The sequence below is a fragment of the Protomyctophum parallelum genome (genome assembly GCF_964188405.1).
Source record: "Protomyctophum parallelum genome assembly, chromosome: 23".
Classification (NCBI taxonomy): domain Eukaryota; kingdom Metazoa; phylum Chordata; class Actinopteri; order Myctophiformes; family Myctophidae; genus Protomyctophum; species Protomyctophum parallelum.
In genome coordinates this window covers 19,725,437-19,745,834 of record NC_139715.1, presented here as the reverse complement: position 1 = coordinate 19,745,834, position 20,398 = coordinate 19,725,437, and the positions used below count along the sequence as shown (strand labels likewise).

Sequence of the window (20,398 nt, the reverse complement as noted above, 5' to 3'; positions counted from 1 at the left end):
TTGTAAGTTATTGTGTGTAAAGTCTGGCTTTTGTGGACTGGATTATGGATATCATCATATTTTTTGTCATCCTTGACTGGAAAGCATGAGTCAACTGCTGTTGTATGTGCTAAAGATGACTTGCCTACGGCTATTTTACTTTTCAGTAACACTTTCTAGGAAGGAAGCCCATTGTTTATAATCATAACACGCAGGGGCCTGCCCTGAACTGGCCCATTGCGGCTTTTGGATTGTACTTTCACTTTCTACCACTGAGTGGCAGTAGAGACTGCGATGGGAGGCAATTAAAATGTTCAATTCAAAGGGCTTTATTGGCATGAGAAAACATACGTTTACATTGCCAAAGCAGAAAGCACAATACAGCAATACAATCAAAACAAAAATTATGTAAGTCAGAATCTTCAATAGATTAATTTCTATACAACCAAGATCACTGCCTCGATGCAGGTATAGTGCAGGAATATACACAATGATTAGTCTTTAGGGTTGTGTTCCGTTTGATATATTTCTTTCTCCTATCACAGCAACTCACGAATCTTGCGATCTTGCAACCACTCCCTTACGGAGCTATGTGTGTGGGTGGGTGGGTGCATCTGAGCATGAAAACAGCATGGTTGTTTTTCAACACCTGTGCGCAACCTAACACACACACAAACGCACATATTAACTGTAGCCTATACAGTAGGCCTATATCTATATGGTGATTTCGAGTGTGGCAGTAGCCTCTACAGTACAGTGACAGTACAGTACAGTAGAGGGACCTCCACACGGTAACTATGTCAACTGCATGAGCACACAATTATGCCTTTAGAAAGATATGTACATATGAGGTTATAGCGTTCATAATGTAGTCTCGCATAGCCAGACATTTGAAAATTGCGAGAGGCAACAGTCTGGCCAATGGCCATGTGAGACTAATAGTAGCCTTGTCAAGTCAGAGTAGCAGTAAACTATAGTAGGCCAGATGTTAAGTGTGACTATATCCTGATTGGCAATTAAATGTTGATATCATCCTGTTTTCTGCTTCCATCTAGCAAACACACACACACACACACACACACACACACACACACACACACACACACACACACACACACACACACACACACACACACACACACACACCTAAACTAATACAGGCTACATTGGCTACAAAGGCAAGATAAACTTCCTTTCGAGTTTAGATGACACAGGTGGCCGGGTTCCCAATGTTGGTGACAGCAGGCCAGCTGGCTGGGATACACACACTTGCTTGCAAGTGTGTGTGTGGATGGGCAGGCTTGAAACAAATGTAGGCTATAGTCTATCATCATAGGACTCTGAGCATGTAAACAAGTCGTGTGCTTTCCATGGTGTCGACTCGTCCACAAAGTAACATAAACCCATAAACCCATATACATACTGTGAAATACATCAAATAAGTTTCAATCATCAATCAATAGGAAGAGCGAATGCATGTGGTATAGTAGCCTGGGCCCTGGAGCAGTTCATACAATCTAAGATTATCATATACTTGGTCCTAAACAAACAAACCAGATTTTTATTTTATAATATAATCTCCCTGTGTTTCACTGATGGGCTACACCGCAACATTAAAAGGGATATTTCACTTAAAAAAAAAACTATAGGCCTACTCAGGCTTATGTGAACACAGTTTTTAAGTTGCTTTATTCAGTATTTAGATATTTGATATTCATTTTAGCTGCCCCGCCCCCTTCCTATACAAACCCATTGTAAATTCCTTGATAGAACCATGATAGATTCATCGAAAACACCTGACCTTTTTTCTGGTGAGTGATAATGTCCTTCTAATACATGATGGGGGCCGTTGTTTTTCATTTAATAATGTTTTCATTTATTTTAATATACTTTTGTAATCTTTAGTCTCCTCCGTCGCGAAGCAGAGTCCTCCACATTTTCCAAAACAATTAGGCCTATACATTAAAATAGTAAATGAAAAACCACAGCCCCTCACGTATTAGGAGGGCACTATCTGTCACCAGAAAAAAGATGGGTGTTTTCAATTAATCTGTCAAGTCTGTTAAAATGGAGTTTGAAGTTACAAGCAGGGCAAATTAGCTATTGGGGTCCTTCAGGGAAACTGGACTGCGCAGTATTGGGTTTGAGGCCCTGAAAAGGGCTCCTGGGGACCTTCAGTTCATTGGCTGTTGATTTGGTCAAATTTAGGTAAAAAAGATGACCCATGTGAAGTGAGGGGTGCTCTTATCATCATCTCATACCGGCCAATCACATCCCTATGTCCATCGATTAATGTTACACTATGATGTTAAAAATAATAATAGGCTAATAATCTGTGCACTCGAGCGCTATGGGCCCCCCAAACAAATACGGACCCCCATGTGCTTACATCAGTATATGTACGCGTATATCAGTCCCTGGTTACAGTGGGTTTGTATAGGAAGGGGGCGGGGCAGCTACAATAAATATCAAATATAGGCTATAATCTAAATACTGAATCAAGCAACTTAAAAACTGCCAGGGGTGTTCACATACAATTAAGCCTGAGTAGCAGACGATGAAATTACCAAAAGTTTTTTGGAAAGTGAAATCCATCCAGAATGTTAGACTTAAGACTACCGGAGTGCATGATGGAGTGTAGTAGGATATAGCCTATCATAGCGCATACATGCCATGGATCCACCTGGGACCTGTAGCCTATATGTGTGTTTCTACCCCTAGCTGCAGTGGAGCGCAGCGCAGCGCCACAGATTCCATTCCAGGAGGGAAGCACAGGTCTCGTGGTGGACTCCACCAGATCACTAATTAGAGCTGAGCTGTTGCAATATCACGAGTCTGCGAGTTTGTGTCTAGCACGCCACGGCCATGTCTCGCCATTGCCTTTCTTGACCGCGCGGCTCACCTCTTCTTCTTCTTCTTCCTCATCTTCCTCCTCCTCCTCTTCGGTGAGGCAGACCTGACGCTCGCCGCTCCCGCTATCTCCCCCCCCCTCCACTCTTCCCTTCCCCGGCCCCAATTCGCGTTGACAGCGCACTTCTCACTCGGGTGTGACATTTCTTTTGAGGGTCTCCGGTCTCGTCGGGAAAATGACGGATTCCACAGCAACAGACCCCGCTGCCAGTGCCACCACCATCCCGGTCCCCTCTGTCGTGGATCCCACCGCGGTTGTGGACGTACAGTGCGAGCAAGCGGACCCTCAACAGCAGCAGCAGTCCTCAGCAGCAGAAGACAGCTCAGGAGAAGGTCTGAAGATGGACCAGGAGATGAAGATTACAGACAGCATAGAAGGCCAAGGTAAGCTTGGTTGTAGTCTACAGCGCACCGACCGCCTGTGAGTCCAGCGCGCACAGCAACAGCATGCCATGGCGCGTAATGCATGGAGACTAGCCTATAAACTAACTCAACAGGCTGTGTAATGATAGTAAAATGTAAACCAACTTGATGATAATGTAGAACAGTCTATTAAATAGTTTGACTTGGCAGATTAGAAGTTAGGGTGACAGGTGACAGACAGGTCAACTGTGAGTTTATGTTGGCACAACAATCATTATGGACAGATGTTCAATTATTATGGCCATGTAACACATTGGTTCCCAACCTTTTTAATACTGAACTACCACCTCAGAAAATATTTGGCTCTCCAAGTAGCCTATAACACCATAATAACTGATATTAAAATACGGGAGCATATATACCTGACCTTTTTGTTCTATTCCGTTCTCAAATATTCTATTAAGGCTAGGTGTGCTGTCATGCTCATTTCAGCACGGCTGGATAGCCTATTTCAACCAATTGGTCAGAAGAACTAAATATTTCATTCCACTTTTGTCTTTTTTCACCTTTTTTGGGCGACTCCTCTGTGCCACCAGAGGGGGCCTCAAGTACCACCAGTGGTACCAGACCAGTACTAGTGGTTGGGAACCTCTGCTTTTAACAGAGCCTGACAGGAGAGTGACTTGCTCTCATGTATATAAATGATCACCATATATATTTGGTCCCTCAGCCCCATTCAATGGGATGATTCTAGGTATGTATTGGAGGTTCCCATTCCCAAACCTTTTAGTTCGAGACCCAAAAGGGAAATGTGATGTCTCTCTGCGTGTCTCTCTATCGTGAAAATAGCAGATCTACAAGCTCACAACAGGATTCTGTGAGCTTAGATCTGATGTTTTTTCCACATATTAATTTAGTTTAAGAATTTTAATCTGATCTAAGAGTTTTTAATTTTATAAAAGATTAAGGCTACTCGTCGAAATCCTTTTGAAAAATGTTTAAATTGTCTTTATTTTAGGAACGATAATATAGGCCTACAATGCTATATTAAGGCTACCCGTCATGACCCATTCAAATGGATCCTTGACCCGAAATGGGTCCTGAACTACTGTTTGGGAAACAGTGCCCTACACAATCATCATCAGCAGCTCAAAAGCTATTTGTCACTCTTTAATGTCTCACCTGTTACACAACACAAGTAATTCCCCATTTTCCTCCCATACATCCTCTCATTTTGAGGGGTGGGGGGTCTTAAAAGGTAGTCTCCAGACTCAAGCATATAAAATACGTGTTGTGAGCTTGTAAATCCCTACTATTTTCACTAGTTTGGGTCTCAGGAGACATCTAATTTCACTTTTGTGTCTCGAGCTAAAAACTTTGTGAACCACTGGATAGACTACAGTACTGCTCTGTGCTAAACTGTACCGTCTGTAGTGTACCAATACTGTAGTCCTGTGATATACTGTCTGTACTGTACTGTGCTATACTGTACTACAGTGTACATTACTGTATTACAGTGTACGGCGCTGTGCTGTGAACTACACCGTATGATATTCTATTCATGGCTGTTCTTGGCAGGTCTTCTGGAGAGCAGCATGCGACTGAAGCCCCATGAGGCTCAGAGTTATCGTAAGAAGGCTCTATACGTGTCCTGGGTGTCCATCTGCATCACCATCGTCTTGGCCATCGCAGCTTTCAGTAAGTGCCTTTTGGACCGTCAATTTCGTGCATCATACGTATACCGTGATCTTATTTTTTGTCTTTGTGTGCCATCTAAAGTATTTGTCTATATACTCTGTTTCACCGACACTTACCAGATGAAATGGAGCTTTGTTGCATTCCCCCATTTAGCATCTGGGCTCGGGATACATGGTCTTCTCAAAGGCAGATGTGACATCTGTTCTACAGCCCGGCTCATTTTGTGCCACTCCACAAGTGTCGACCTCTCGCTTGCCTTGACAGCTGACTGTGTTATTTGAAAAATGCCATTTAGTGGCACCAGAGTCTATCTGCCTTCTGAGACGGTAAACATACTCATGAGACACGGCAGTCTCCCATAGTGGTGCTGACAGAAATTGTGTGTGTGTGTGTGTGTGTGTGTGTGTGTGTGTGTGTGTGTGTGTGTGTGTGTGTGTGTGTGTGTGACTGTGTGTGTGTGTGTGTGTGTGTGTGTGTGTGTGTGTGTGGTGGTGTTGAAGCTTACACGATGCAGTAGTGACGGTAGCAGCCATTGTAAATAGAATAGATTTCAATGGGTTCCTACAGTGACGTTTCCAGGAATTACATTTTGGGCAGACAAGATGTTAATTGTCGTCTCCCCGCGCACAATCGTATAGCACTAAAGGTTTTCAAAGAGATATACCTGCCAGAGGAGTAGGGTACAAAGGCTGAAAGGCAAATCAGCTGTCCACTAATAGTTCTCAGGTCTCGTTTTGTTCTCTCTTTTTTCTCATTGTATGGATTTTGGCCAGGCAGAAAATGGATTTGGACAGGCGATCGCCTGCCCTCGCCTTATTGTAGCCTCTGGGTTCCTATATGGCAATTTTTGCATTAAGGTTTGGATAAACTAAGAATATACGACTCGCTGGTGACACTACAGCTTCAGAATTCAGTTCACTTCATCCAAGTTGTAGAGCAAAATGTGAAACTCCTAGGTTAATAGTAACCACAGACCTTATATTCGGTACAAATACAAAATAAATTAAAATAAATGAAATCATTGGAAATGTGACGAGGGAACCCATTGCTAACTCACGTCTTGGTTTTAGGACAAAAAAAGGAAAAAAAAATGTAAAACTGCACCCTTTGACTGACTATATCTTGCAGTCTTTGAACACACCGCTTACAGAAAAATAGAAAGAACAACTTTTTGCCTTTGGGGGAGAATCCTTCTGGTTGAACTGATTTGCAGTAAGCCTCCTACAGGCATGTCAAGGATGTGAACCCATATGCTGATAGGATGACTCACTCTGTATTGTATACGCTGAGAGAAGATAGGAAAGAGCTTACTTCTTCTCAAACTGACATTTCTCCCTGTTGATCGCAATTGAACGACTATTTTTGGAATCTTTATTCAGATGCAAACTATCGCCACCCACCCTCCGGCCGGCTATGGGATGTGACGTGACCATGACTACAAATCCCATAGCCTGTAATAAACAGATTGAGAAAAGTGAAAAATGGGCTTCACCATTCCCTACATACAAGCAAATGGTCAATGCCCATGTGCAATTTCAGATCAACGGTTACTGGTCAACCCACTGAGGAGAAAAATGGACGATGGTTCATTTAATAGGATATGATTCAGCTATGAATGCAGTTGTCAAAAATGCGGAAAGCTAGATTCACTCCGTTTCTCAGTACACTGTCCACTTTTGGGGATGTCCTAGCATCTGCTATTTAAAACAATGTGAAGCCAAGGCACCTCACAAATATCAAACCTTAACAGTCGGATGCTATATAGAGTAGACTATATAGTATAGAGTTTAGAGAGCCTTGATCTAACATAAAACACTGCAATGTTCATCTCCTGCTGCTCCCAAAGCTGCTTTAAATGCGGATTTAGTGCTTGATAGCAAATGCATAAGTAAAGAGGACAGGTGCTTTGCAGCAGCATAGTTGATCACCTCAATATCCAGTGGTTTGCCAGTGGGCATGAAACACCATCCCCTTCTAACACACAGGCTATACGTCCTAGGTCCTCCTCACCCTGTTGAACAGTCCCTAACGCAGAGAATGCCCACCCCATCCGGATTCCCACCCACTTGTGTTCGTTGGTGTGTCCGGAGGAGCTGTGGAGGAAACAAACCCCAGTGTCAACAGTGGTGGGCAGGAACGCTACCCACGTTGTTTCAGTGTGTGTGTGTGTGTGTGTGTGTGTGTGTGTGTGTGTGTGTGTGTGTGAGGTGGTGAGGTGTGTGTGTGTGTGTGTGTGTGTGTGTGTGGGGGGGGGGGGGGGGGGGGAATAACAGAAACAGGATAGGTGAGCAGTCTGAGCACCAAGGAAGAGTGAGCACCCCTGTGTTAAATTGGCTATTTTTGCCAGAATGTTAAAATATATATATTATATATATATTTGGAGATCTGAAGTGGATTGAAAAAGATAACAGGCTGGAATTTGACAAGAGTGCTGCTGTTATCAGAGTGGAAATTGTGGAATTACAAATAGTAATTCAATTTGTTCTGGTTGAACTGGCCACAAGATTGGACTCTTGTCTTGGTTCACTGTGGAGGTTTATTGAGGGGGCCTAATAGCTTGTTACTGATGTGACTGAAAAAGAGAGGAGGAGAGGAGAGGAGAGACTTTATTCAGGAACACTAGTCCCTTCCTGAATTGAATACAATCCATGTTAGTTCAGGCACTTCCTATTCTGAAGGTGGTAGACCAGAACTGGCTAGGCAGGCTTTATCAGCTGATAATCACTTCCTTCTTCCCCTTGGTTTGTGTTCACGTCGCATGCCTTAAATACTGTACATGTTTCCATCTGTCTCTGTTACATCACAATGGAGTGTCCCCCTCTTTGTGTCTCCGGCTGCTCTCTGGGTGTCACACTTGAAATATACAGTACAATATACACTGCTTAGCAAACATCTTACACAGAGAACATATAGCCTAATGTTCCCTACACATCCTGTTATAAAACCTAGAGTAGGCTTACATCGGGATCTGCCCAATCAAGTATCGCCGTTCAGACTGTAAACACACTGGTAAGCCTTCTACCAATGTGTACAGTATGTTTGTGTAGAATATTGGCCCTACGATGAATGATTGACAGAATTAATATGCTGCTCTAATATACTGTCGTTCCACTCAGGCCATAGCTGAGTGGTAATCAGACGGTCACCGGTTCGCCTCCCGGCCCACCCATGTCTAGCATGTCGAAGTGTCCCTAAGCAAGACACTGAGCCGCTAACAATGACGCTCCGATCTATCTATTGGCCACAGATTTTCACTCCAAAACACTCGATCGGTGATCTGCGATTTAACCGATCTGGAGAAACAGAAAACATTTAAGTGGTATAAAAGTCAGATATATAGTATAATATCGCTTTGCATCTTCCTGACAGGTCTAAACATTCTCCACTTCCTCCCCACACACGGTTTTGAGATAGATAGGCACAGCAGTTAAGGTTACAACATACAAGTAAGAATAAGAAGAATGAAAAAGTACTGTAGTATACAGAAGAAACAAGGCAGAAGAAAAAGCAAGGTGCAACAAGAAACAATAAAAAATTATAATCCTTCTATAAATCTTACTATAAATGCGCCACGTCTCTGCGGACGTGCGTGCGTGCGTGTACGGTTGTAATGCACGTAACTCGAGAACCACTTGACCCACCGACTTCACATTTGACACACGTGTTCCACACCCCCACAGGGAGTGCAGTGCCAGGTTCTCCAGAACCACGGTTCTCCAGAACCACCACAAAAGGCTCGGTTCAGGCTCTGCCAGTGGGCCTAATAAGACCAACTCCTTTCACCTGGGCCAGGCTCTGCCAGTGGACCTAATGAGGCCAACTCCTTTCACCTGTGCAATTTCCAGCCTTTGCCTCAGCCAATTGAGGCTCAACCAATCAGGATCTGCCAGTGGGCCGAAATGATTGCCAAGTACCACCCTGGGCAAGACCTAAGCTGAAAAGACTATCAGCAGAAGTTGCTGCGAAAGTGAAAGTGAAATCGTTGATGCTTTACAAATCAGTTTACATTCTCCGCGAATGAAACAAGTGTTGTGATTGGTCGGGAAAATATTGTATCCGGGGGAAATACATTCGACGGCTGTTCCGGAGGATACAACCGCCGAAAGCTTCTCTGCCTTAGGTTGTGACCAGGCTTTTCTTTTCGCAGATAAGTAAGCCTGGGACCGAGGCTAGCCAAGTACACTTTTCAGTTTGCAGTCTTCACACACAGGCACATACACAGATAGTCCATGTCATGTGGGACACCTGCTGACAGTTAAAACGGGTGCTATGACGACATATATTATTAGGTTCCAAAGTTGCATCGTTCTCAAGTAGGCCGGTGGCCGACTGCGACGGGCATGTACAGGTCTAGTCTAACTATAAATGCACAACTCCATATATGGACATAAACAGGACAAAGACATAATATCTGGGTGGGGCTTGCATTTCCAACTTGCATCGTTCCAAGTAGGCCAGTGCCCAACAGGCAACGGTGTAGAGGCTCCAACGGGCACCGCTCTAGTATAATAATAATCTTGGACATTTTTTAACTTTCCCCTTACACACAAGATCGGTATTGGTGTTGGTATCGGTCGATTGGGAGAAAATAAATCGGTGATCGGGACATGTCCCCAAAAACTAACTTCCTCCATTAAATGCTACATGCTTAACTATGAGCTTAACTAAAAGGCCTTACATTCCGACATTTGTCTAAGATTGCATTTTGTTGGGATTCTCTGAAGTGTGCTGTAGTGAAGATGGCTGTCGCTCCCTCCTACTCATAGTCATAGAGTCCTTTCCTCTTGTTTCCCTGCTCCATTCTTGACTCCTCCACGTGACGTCATGTCTTTAATTACACTTAACAATTTTGTTAAAAACCTAAAAACAACTTAATGAGTTGCTTACTGTTACTTGGATCTGTGGACTCATATCCGGCATGAAGGAAAACATGTGTGTGTGTGTGTGTGTGTGTGTGTGTGAGAGAGAATGAGAGAGAGGGACAGAAACTGTATAGTGTGTATAGCAGTTTGAGTTTATTAATCAATTTGAAAGCTTGGTAGAAATCATTCTACAGTATGTGTGTGTGTGGGGGCCTGGGGGGGGGGGGGGGTTGTAACCTTGTAGAGAGAAATGGCCCTTGAGAGAGAGAGAGAGAGAGAGAGAGAGAGAGAGAGAGAGAGAGAGAGCATCCAGTCCTTCCGTACTCACATTGGCTGATTATATTATTAACATCACTGTAAGTGTGTGCGGGAATCTTCTGCATTTATAAGTGCTGAATTGACAGGACAAGTTAAATATGCGCAACACGCTGGCAGCCCCACGGCCGGGTAATGCCTCCATGAGAGGCCCTTGCCCAATGCCCATCCCACTCTGGCAGTGTTGTTTTTGACAGCAAATGCATAGTCTCTTTGACTATCTCTTTTAGTCGACTAGGCCTAAATATCATACGATTTTAGTCGACTAAATGTACAGTTGATTTAGTCGACTAACATGTATTGTGGCGGGCCTTGATGCTGTCGTAATGGTTGATTTTACACTTGCTGTGTTGTGAGCTTGTAGATCTGCTATTTTCAGCATGCAACCAAGTGTAAAATGACTTATACTGGATCTCGTCCACTAGTCCCTTCCTAACATTAGTCTAGTTTTTATTTGTTGACGAAATTGTCAATATATTTAGTAATATATTATATAATAGTAATAATAGTCTTAGTTTTAGTCATCATAACTTAGTTTTCATTTAGTTTCCATTTAGTTTTCATCAGTGAAAAAAGGTAGTCGAACATTTTTAGTCATAGTTTTAGTCGACAAAATCAACACTGTAAGTATGTGTACCTTCTCCGTCACCACCTGCTCCCATTCCCTATACTGTAGATGTGAGGTCTATGACTGATGATAACGCCTAGGTAATGCACACAGTAAAACATTAGCATTATGTAAACAAACCAGCTCTGGCTGCCGTGTGTGTGTGTGTGTGTGTGTGTGTGTGTGTGTGTGTGTGTGTGTGTGTGTGTGAATTCTCCTACTGATAAACAGGTGCAGCTGGCAGGCACATGCATGCACAATAACAAAATAGAAGCAATTTAGTATAGTATCTACAAATCACATGTTGAATGAGAAAATGAATGAATGAATGAATGAATGAATGAATGAAATAAAGTCATATTCAGCTCCACGGCACACCATTTCTCCATCTCTCCGAGATGTATTGTTTGTTGAGGCCTGAGACCTAGTAATAAAACAATAAAACATATGAATCATATCACTTAACTGCTCTAAAACAGCAACCATTATGGAAGATTATAGTGAATCTCATTGTTGATGTTCCAGCCTATAGCCAGCAAAATAACGTCTGTATTTGTAATTCCCTATTGTGCTTTTGTTGTCTGATGCATCTGGCTTTGCAGGCAGCAGAAGAAAAGTTTTTGAAAGAAGGGAAGTGGTATTGTAGGAGCATGTAGTTAGTGTGCACTGTGCAGACCATGTCAGTGGAATTGCGTTGCTAGGCAACAGTTTGGGTCGAAGTTTATTTCTTGTTAGTTATATACTGATATTCGCAAAGTAAACACTGCAGCGAGAAACATGTTGTGAAAAGGTCTATCTACAGACAAATCCACAGAGGGGTGCCCTGGGCATTGCCATTACTGAGGTGTACCATTAACAGATTACCTACACCTGGCCTACGGGGCACTGCTCCATGGATTAGTGCCCTGTAGGCCTAGCCTGGTTAATAAACCAGACCGAATCAGCCGTTGGCAAAAAGAAATTGCCTACCGGCGGATTTCGGTCTGGAGAGGCTCAATTGTACGCCCATTTTCTACACACGAAAACGTGTGCGCCCAATAGGGACACGGTATGCAATATAGGCGGGCTTTGGTACAGTGACGTTCAATGCTTGAGACCTTTGACTGACAGTAGCTCCGACCAATTGCGTCAAAGAGAAAATGTTTCCCTGGAAATGAAATCCAAGCTGAGCCTCCCCAGACTAATATCCCGCGGATCTGTGCGTTATTAGTCTGGTTTATTAACCAGGCTACTGTAGGCCAGGTGTAGGTAATCAGTTAATGGTACACCTAACACCTCAGCAATGGCCGCGTCCAGGGTACTCCTCTGTGGATTTGTCTATACAGTAGGCACACATTGAGTGCATTTGTGTACCTAATGTGTGTACTGTGTACCTACGTCAGTGGTTTTCAACCAGTGGTGCGGGGGCCACCAGTGGTCCTTGAGGGGGTTCCAGGTGGTCCCCAAAATAAAATGGAGAGTTGGTAACCAAATGGACCATTACAGATCTTGTAAATCTTGAGAGCGTAAATAGTTCAATTATTACTTCTTGCCTACTTAATTTACAAGAAGTCTACATAATTAGAGAATGTAGAAGAATTGTTATTTTGATCAACGTTATCTCCTAATGAACATCAATACAGCCTGAAATCGTGGACAAAGTCCTACCCAACGACAACAAAATATTCTTTAGTTTTGGGTCAGATAGGTTAAATCTCATCAAATGGTTGTCCGTGGCTCAAATCCCGAATAAATAATGGGCCTTGAAATGAAAAGGGTTGAAAACCACTGGTCTATATAGTTTACAGTATGCACACAGTGAGTGCATTTGTGTACCTAATGTGTGTACCTACGTGAAAAAGCCCACCGCTTTGTTAGAACTCTGCCCCTGCCGACACCACGGTGCTTTCTTGGAAGCCAATTACCCAGCTACCAGAGCTCTGCTTCCTTTGACGACTGCACCGCGGCATGACGCTAATTTGCACTCTGCTTGAAAGCTAGCCAATGGGGGGGCTTGCTCGCTCTGCTTTTAATGAAGGGACGTGGGGCTAGCATCACTTTGCCAGAGACAGACAGGTGCATGTCACTCCGTCTATAGTTTTGACATGCCAGTCCAGTCTGTAGGTTTTGAGATAATGTTTTGTGGGACCAAAGTGGTGGATGGACGGATTTATAGAAAGACTGACATTGCCATACATTGTTTTCATCCCTGCCACAAAAGGGGCTAAAAGTATATAGCATAATAGTATTTAGGGCGGCTGTGGCTCAGGAGGTAGAGCAGGTCGTCCAATGATGGCGGTTCGAATCCCGGCTCCTCCTGTCCACATGTCGAAGTGTCCGTGGGCAAGACACTGAACCCTACATTGCCTCCAATGTGTTGGTCAGTGTGAGCTTGCCACCATTGGTGTGTGAATGTGGGAAGTGAGGACGCTGGCGTCGACTGTTCGCCGCTTCACCTCCCAATGTATGAATGAATGAACCATTATAAAGCGCTTTGAGCACTTGAAAAGCGTTATAAAAATGCAATTCATTATAGCCATTTCTCTATTAAATATCCACAACCCTATAGCGTCCCTATTCTTGTGCGAACATTCTGCTAAAATAGCAGATCTAGTTAAATCGGCCATCTTTGGGAAATATATTTATTGTAGAGTGGGGAAAAGGAGGTGGACTAATACACCGTAGACCTCTTTGGATTCTTAAGATATTCTTTTTTTTGCGGCTTACGCCTTTATTGATTTTTTAAGGGATAGAAAGTAGGCTGACAGGAAACGGGAGAGAGATGGGGGGATGACATGCGGTAAGGGCCATGTCGGGTCCGGGAGTCGAACCCGCGGCACACCGCGACTGGATCACCAGTCTGGTGCCCAGACCGTTACGCTACGGCCTGGGCCACCTCTTTGGATTCTTGTCAAAGCAGCTATTAATTAATTTGACAACAGTTTGGGTTTTGAAACTAAAGCCATTTTATGAGTGAGATGTCCAGTTCTCCATGGGTGCGTGTGTGTGTGTGTGTGTGTGTGTGTGTGTGTGTGTGTCTGTGTGTGTCTGTGTGTGCGTGTGTGCATGCATATTCTCACAACTGTGTGAGGTATTGAAGTCCTTGTGTAAACAAAAGATGAAAGCCTGGCATGTGCAACTAATTTCCCGGCGGCGTCTCTCAAACACTCACGATGTGTGACGGTTCCCCATCAAAAAAACAACACACCAACATACAGCCATTTAGTTAGCTATCCCGCTGCTGATATTTACTTTTAATTCTGCAAGCTGTCATCGCCTATTTATAATTGCATTCTGTTGGCAGCGATCAGAGCTGGGAGCAGATGTGTGTGTGCACGGCGTGTGTGCGTGCGTGTGTGTGTGTGTTTGACACACATGGGGCTCTTCACAGTCATCTCCTGCCACCTCTCTCACACCAGTGGTGAAACATGCCATCAGTGGCCAAACAACCTTAGCCTGGTTAACCACTCCCCCCCCCCCTCGTCAGATTCTTTCAGGCTAGAACAACTTAACCCATTTACTGAGACTGATTCTAAAAACGCCTTCTATACTCTACTAAAATAAATCTAATATTAATTAAAAAAATACAAAAATGTTATCTAACAAAATGCATCTGTGTGTACGTCTGTAATCCACATAACTCGAGAACTGTTCATGTTCACCCCACCGACTTCAAATTCGACACACACGTTCCACACCACCACAGGGAGTGCAGTGCCCGGTGTCGAGTCGGTCGGACCCACGGTTGTCCAGAACCCCAAAAAGGCCTCTGCCCGGGATCTGGACCGGGCCCCTGGCCAGGGTCCATATATGGAGCTGGCCTGTTCTGACTTCACAACACTCCATATTTGGGCATGCCTGACACAGAACTCCATAAACTGGCCTGTTCTGACATCCTACCTGGCTACCTCTCCATATTTGGGCATGGCTGACACAGAACTCCATATATATATATATATATATATATATAGCATATATATATATATATATGCTAAATAATAACCCATTAAAGCTTGATGTTACATCGCCTGCTACTGCAGGCCTTACAAGCATTACTACATCTTTCAAAGCATTTGGGAGATGATCACAAAACATGTAGGCCATTTGAGATATAGGTAGTTACATGTTATTCATTTTATTTAATGCAGTTTGATTAGTTAAAAGTTAAAACAAACGGGCGTTCACTTCAACACCAGAGTTCAGCACCACAGAGAGCGATGATGTCATTTTGGAACCCACTTCAACTAATGAACAATACTGTAAAATACCATAGAATGGTTAGGGAAAATGGCACAGCGGCCCATCAGTTTTCAAGTACAAGTGCAAATCCAATTTAAAGCACTAGGCAGTGGCACCACTGTTTTATTTATGTAAATGTCATGGGCCTGCCTGACATACCAGGGGGATTGGCCCATGCCATTTACACAACCCAGGAACAATGTCATCACATGATCCAGACAGACGAAGGGACTTAGGGCACGTCCTCCTGGTTGGGTTGATGCCACACATCATTCGCCTCTTACAACAACAAAAAATCGGAACCCGTCTGAAGTGAGTGGTGCTGTGCTGTACTGTACTGTACTGTACTGTACTGTACTGTACTGTACTGTACTGTACTGTACTGTACTGTACTGTACTGTACTGTACTGTACTGTACTGTACAAGCTCTCCTCCCTGGCCTCTGTGTGTGTGTCTGTGTCTGTGTGTTAGGCTGCACAACAGTGACACTTGGTGGTGAAAATATGCTATTTCCGTGCTCAGATCCAGGGGCACAGCCAGGGGGACACATTGCTGTCTATAGGAGTGGCTAGCACCACTCAAAAACCTAATAGAATACGCACATCACTTAGTTGAGGTGCTGGGTTGGAAAGTGACATCAGAAAAAGAAAAGATTGCACACACTCATCTGCCTCCAATATAATTTATTGAAGACGTTTCGTTTGACCAGATGAAGAGCCTTGACTCGAAACGTTGTCAATAAATGATATTGGAGTAGATGAGTGCGCAGGGTTATTCTTCTTGATCACATTCTGCCCCTTACCAGTGGAAAACCAACACAGCCCTAGGTACAGGCCACCAGCACTGGTGGTGAACGCCCCACCTATAGTGTATTCATCAGTATTCATAGTGAGTAGACCGATTTCATGAAAGAACCACCAGTATCAGCAAACAGAACACAGCTAGATAGTAGATATGAACAACAATGTTTTTGTCTACCAGTATTTACAGTGGAAATCACAGCTCTTATAGTTATAGCCCACTGTAACTAAAGTGTGTCACTGCATTGTCTCCACACATATGGAGAAAAAAAGCTTTTCAATCAGATCTTGAAATACACCATGAGCTGTGTCACACACTGTTATAGTCAGTGTATCAAAAGCTCTGTCAGACCATAAAAAGCGGAATTCTGACTTAATTTAATTTCCGTTCATCGTCAATGGCAAAACTTGAGACGGGCAGGGACAAAATTTAGATGACATTTGCCCGGAATTCTCTTACCGTGGTCAATGGCAAATCTTGAGACGTTTGGGGACAAAAGCTGTTTATAGACGGGGCTAGCTTCAAAATTAAAAAGGTCCAATGACAAAATCCAAAATGTGTTTTCACTGTAGTGCTGCCTGCAACAGAGTGTGTCATGCAGCAAGTAGTGACGAAATTATGAAGAAATTAATTAAATTTGTATTGGTCAACACGGGGGAAATGCGGTCATTAAATAACTTTTAACCACAGAGAGCCCATTATGTTTCTAGTATCTAGTATCTAGACGCAACGACGGAGGGAAGGTAGAATTCTCTGATGTGGTTCATATGTAAGCAGGGAGAGAACTGCAGAGAGAGAGAGGGTGAGGGCGCTAGGCGGCACCGAAAGAGAGAGACGTATTGTCTCACTGACTTTGCTACAGGTTTGATATTATAGAAAGGGAATGAGGGATTAACCGTGCTGCCTGGTATAATAACCTAGCTACTTAAACCATACACTGCATACGTAGATGGCTGCGGTCCCCCAGGTCTCGACACTTGAGATTTGGCGTCTCTTCAGTGGAAACAATCTCACAACAGTGGCTTTTGCAGAATGTTCACGCCCCAGAATAGTGTCAGTGGGGTCGAAGTCGTCGAAAATGTATCCGTAGATGTGAAATAAAATGCACGCTGAATGATAAATGATTGAACGGGGCTGATCGCAAACTACACTTTCCTCTGTGGTGCTTAGAGGTTTCTATATCAGTTGTTTCGAGGCAGCGGCAGTGAAGTGGATACCTCAACAGTGAACGCTCGCTGAATACAGATCAAACAATAAAAGGCAGCAAGGGAGACAGAAAGAGGGATCAGAAAAAAGGACGAGGAGAGAGGGAGGGAGTTGATAAAGACAAACGGGGGGAGGGGAGAGAAGCGGTATCACGATTTCAGAATTGTTCTGTTGGTACATAATGAAAGAAATGGGGGAGAGGGGTGAGAGACATGCAAATGCTCACAGATGGCAGGGGAGGGAGAGAGAGAGAGAGAGAGAGAGAGAGAGATATGCGGTCCATTTCTTATTAATGAATTCAGGGCTGTTGTCTCTAAAAGCTGGTGTGAGCAGAGCACTGCTCCCCAGAGAGTCTGTCAGCTAAAAATAAACCAGAGGAAGTGGTGCATGAGAAAGGGGAGAGGGTCCCTTCTCTTTCTTTGGTGTATCTGTCCGTCCGTCTCTCTCTCTCCCACCCAGTGCACCCTCAACAGAACGGACAGGCAGACGCCGGAGGATGAAAGAGAGAGGAGGGGGATAGCCAGGTCGCAGGGGCGGATGTCTCATTGGCGTCAGCAAATATAGCCTTTAAGGATAAAGTCAAACAAAACAAACAGTTTTTGTTGGTATATATTTCACTTCAAGTATGTTTCACTCCCTTTGATTTAGTGGGGTAAAGTAGCTAAGTACATTTACTTAAGTACGGTACTTACAGTAAGTACCATTTTGAGGTATTTGCACTTTTTGTACTTGAGTATTTTCAAATTCCAATACTTTTACTTCTACTCCGCTACATCTCAGATATTTGTAATTTTACTCCACTACAATTATTTTAAAACTTTAGTTACTAGTTACCGGTAGTTACTTTGGAGATTTTAAATTTGATTAGAAAACATACATTAACCACAAACGTCAACCCTATATACATTTTGGACATTTGAAAAAAGCCGATCTACAAGTTCACAATGCGTCGCATCGCGTGGCTTCCACAACAACGGATGTTAACTTCAGTACGGCTTCAAGTAGCAACCGTTGAATCTTGTGTGTGGAGCACACGTATACTGTACACAAGAGGCTGGCAAACCCACATTATTGTGGCCAATCGAGAAAAACGGGGGGTGATGGAGAGCTCCTTTCCGGCCACTGAACAAATACAGTGCTGAACTATCCGACATGTGGAACTGGCATAGCTTGATAATTTGCACAGAGGTACATACTGTATGTGCTCTGTTGAGTGCAGTCTCTTGTTAGTATTGGTATGTGGTTTCTGGACCACATTATACCATTATTATGGGTTGTTTCAAGCCTAAAGGCTCAGTCTCTCATCTGTGTCATTTCTTAACAGACACCACTGCAATGCTGGACACTAAACAGTATTGAACCTTTATTTTGTGACCATGTGGGCCCAGTTCAAAGACACATCCTTGACGTGTGACTTGATAAGAAATGATAAGCTCTCAGCCACCAACTCTCACAGTCGGACATTCAAAGGGTTGGAGCATGTCACTCGCTACTCACCCCTGCCCAATTGAAATCCACAGACTACCTCAACAACAGAAAGGAGTAGCAGAAGCATTGTGTAACTGTTTCATGTCGTCAAATAGCTGTCAAATGTGATTCCCGATATACGTGTATGCCCACATTTCCCAGTGTACGTGAATGGTCATGTGATTACTCCTGACATGGTTAGACTGACTCTCGTGTTTAAAATATCTCTGCTGTCTGGAAGAAAGCACCCATCTCCAAAATGTTCTTTTATTTTTCAGAAAATGAAAAAACATCCAGCTCAAGTTAGGAGGTTAGCACTGATTTATGGAAAAAAGAAAAAAGTTGTGTAGATTTAGTGTATGAATCTCCATCATTGGACTGCTCTCACTCTCTGTCTTTGCCCTTTTATTGTTATCCTAATAATCTTATGCAGTCAGGAGCATACCAAACATATTTTCTAAACAGAATATGAACGAGGGCTTTCAGTACATTACAGTACATGGATGTGGAGTGGCTGAAGTGGAAGCCTCCAGCCTGATAAGCAGTGCTGTGCTTGAAATCAACCCAGGCCTAATATGATAATAACTTGAGGGAGGTCAGCTCCACACAAAGAGCGGCTCTGCCCCAGTCAATATCCATTCTGGAAAACAGAGACCTCTGACACTCGACATGTCAGAGGTCTCAGACCTAAAACTAAAGACAATTTTGTTATCGCTGACACACAATTTCATGCTTCTTGTGAATTAAGTAATGCAGATGTTTAACAATAATGTAACTCTTGAGAGTGTAAAATGAAACCAAAGGACCCATAAGGGTCCATTTGGTTTCATGTTATGCTCCGAGTCTCAAGAGTTAAAGATCTATAAGGGTCCATTTGGTTTCATTTTACACTCTCAAGAGTTAAAGATATATAAGGGTCCATTTGGTTAGTGGTTACCAACTATCCGGGGACGCCGGACCACTGGTTGAGAACCACTGGTAGTGTATGTGTGTGTGTGTGTATGTTTGCCTGTGCCTGTGCGCGCACACACGTGCATGCGTGCGTGCGTGCGTGCCTGTATGCCTTAGTGTGTGTGTGTGTGTGTGTGAGAGAGTGAGAGAGTCCTGGTTATCCTCCTGACAGGAGTTTGCCTTTGGGTTGTTTTCGATAATGGCAGATAGTTGGAGAGAGAATTCATTATAATATACTCTTGTCAGTGTCTGTCAAGAAATTCTTTAAATACCAAAATAAAAACAGGCATCTTTAAAATGTGGTCTACTCCAGTGGTTCCCATTCCCAAAGTGGGGTCCGGGGACCCCTAGAGTTCCAGAGGGTCCCCAGCAAAATGATAGTTTGAAACCAAATGGACCCTCATGGATCTGTAACTCTGAGAGTTAAACTCTCAGAGTTAAATTAGCATTGATTTTACAATATAAATTGGGGGTCCCAGAGATAGAAATGCCATTAAATTCAGGTCAAACCAGGGTCCCTAGAGCTGTAAAGATCTTCTCTTATGGGTGAACTTGGCATATATTTTCAAACGGGGGGTCCGCAGGCTAATGAGTATCATTTTGGGGGTCCTTGACAATTCAACACGAAAAAGCTTGGGAACCAAATAATGGTCTACAGTACGTGGGAGCAGCCCGACAGACAGGAAGGTATACACTTAATTCAGCTGCTACACTTAATTGAGTTAACTACATTAAACCTATAGCATTCTTATTCCGGGGGGGGAGGTGAACATTCAGAGTGTACTCCGTTTAGTTTGACTATGTTCGGCATAGAGATTTGGTACAGAGGGGGAAAAGTAGGGTGTCTACTAGTATAGCATCGATGTCGGGTGGAAACCTTGCATGTCCAAAATGGTTCATTTTCTATGATTAAATTCTATTTAAAATAGTCCAAAAATAGCCGATCTAAAAGCTCACAACCTCACGAGGCGTTGTTGTGTGCTTATAGATCTGCAAACTGCTTTTGTGTTCCATTAATAAA

The 20,398-nt window shown here is 43.4% G+C and overlaps 1 protein-coding gene across 1 annotated transcript in view; it reads left to right on the top strand.

The window, feature by feature from the left end:
• Nucleotides 1-2,934: 2,934 nt before the first annotated feature.
• The window catches only part of LOC310854133 (transmembrane protein 163a-like), a 41,418-nt gene continuing 23,954 nt past the window's right edge, over nucleotides 2,935-20,398 (top strand). Inside the window, exons 1-2 of the mRNA XM_083758652.1 lie at nucleotides 2,935-3,273; nucleotides 4,831-4,950. Of these exons, the coding sequence (XP_083614778.1) occupies nucleotides 3,066-3,273; nucleotides 4,831-4,950 (328 nt within the window). The 5' untranslated portion in view covers nucleotides 2,935-3,065. The remainder of the gene's footprint in view (nucleotides 3,274-4,830; nucleotides 4,951-20,398) is intronic.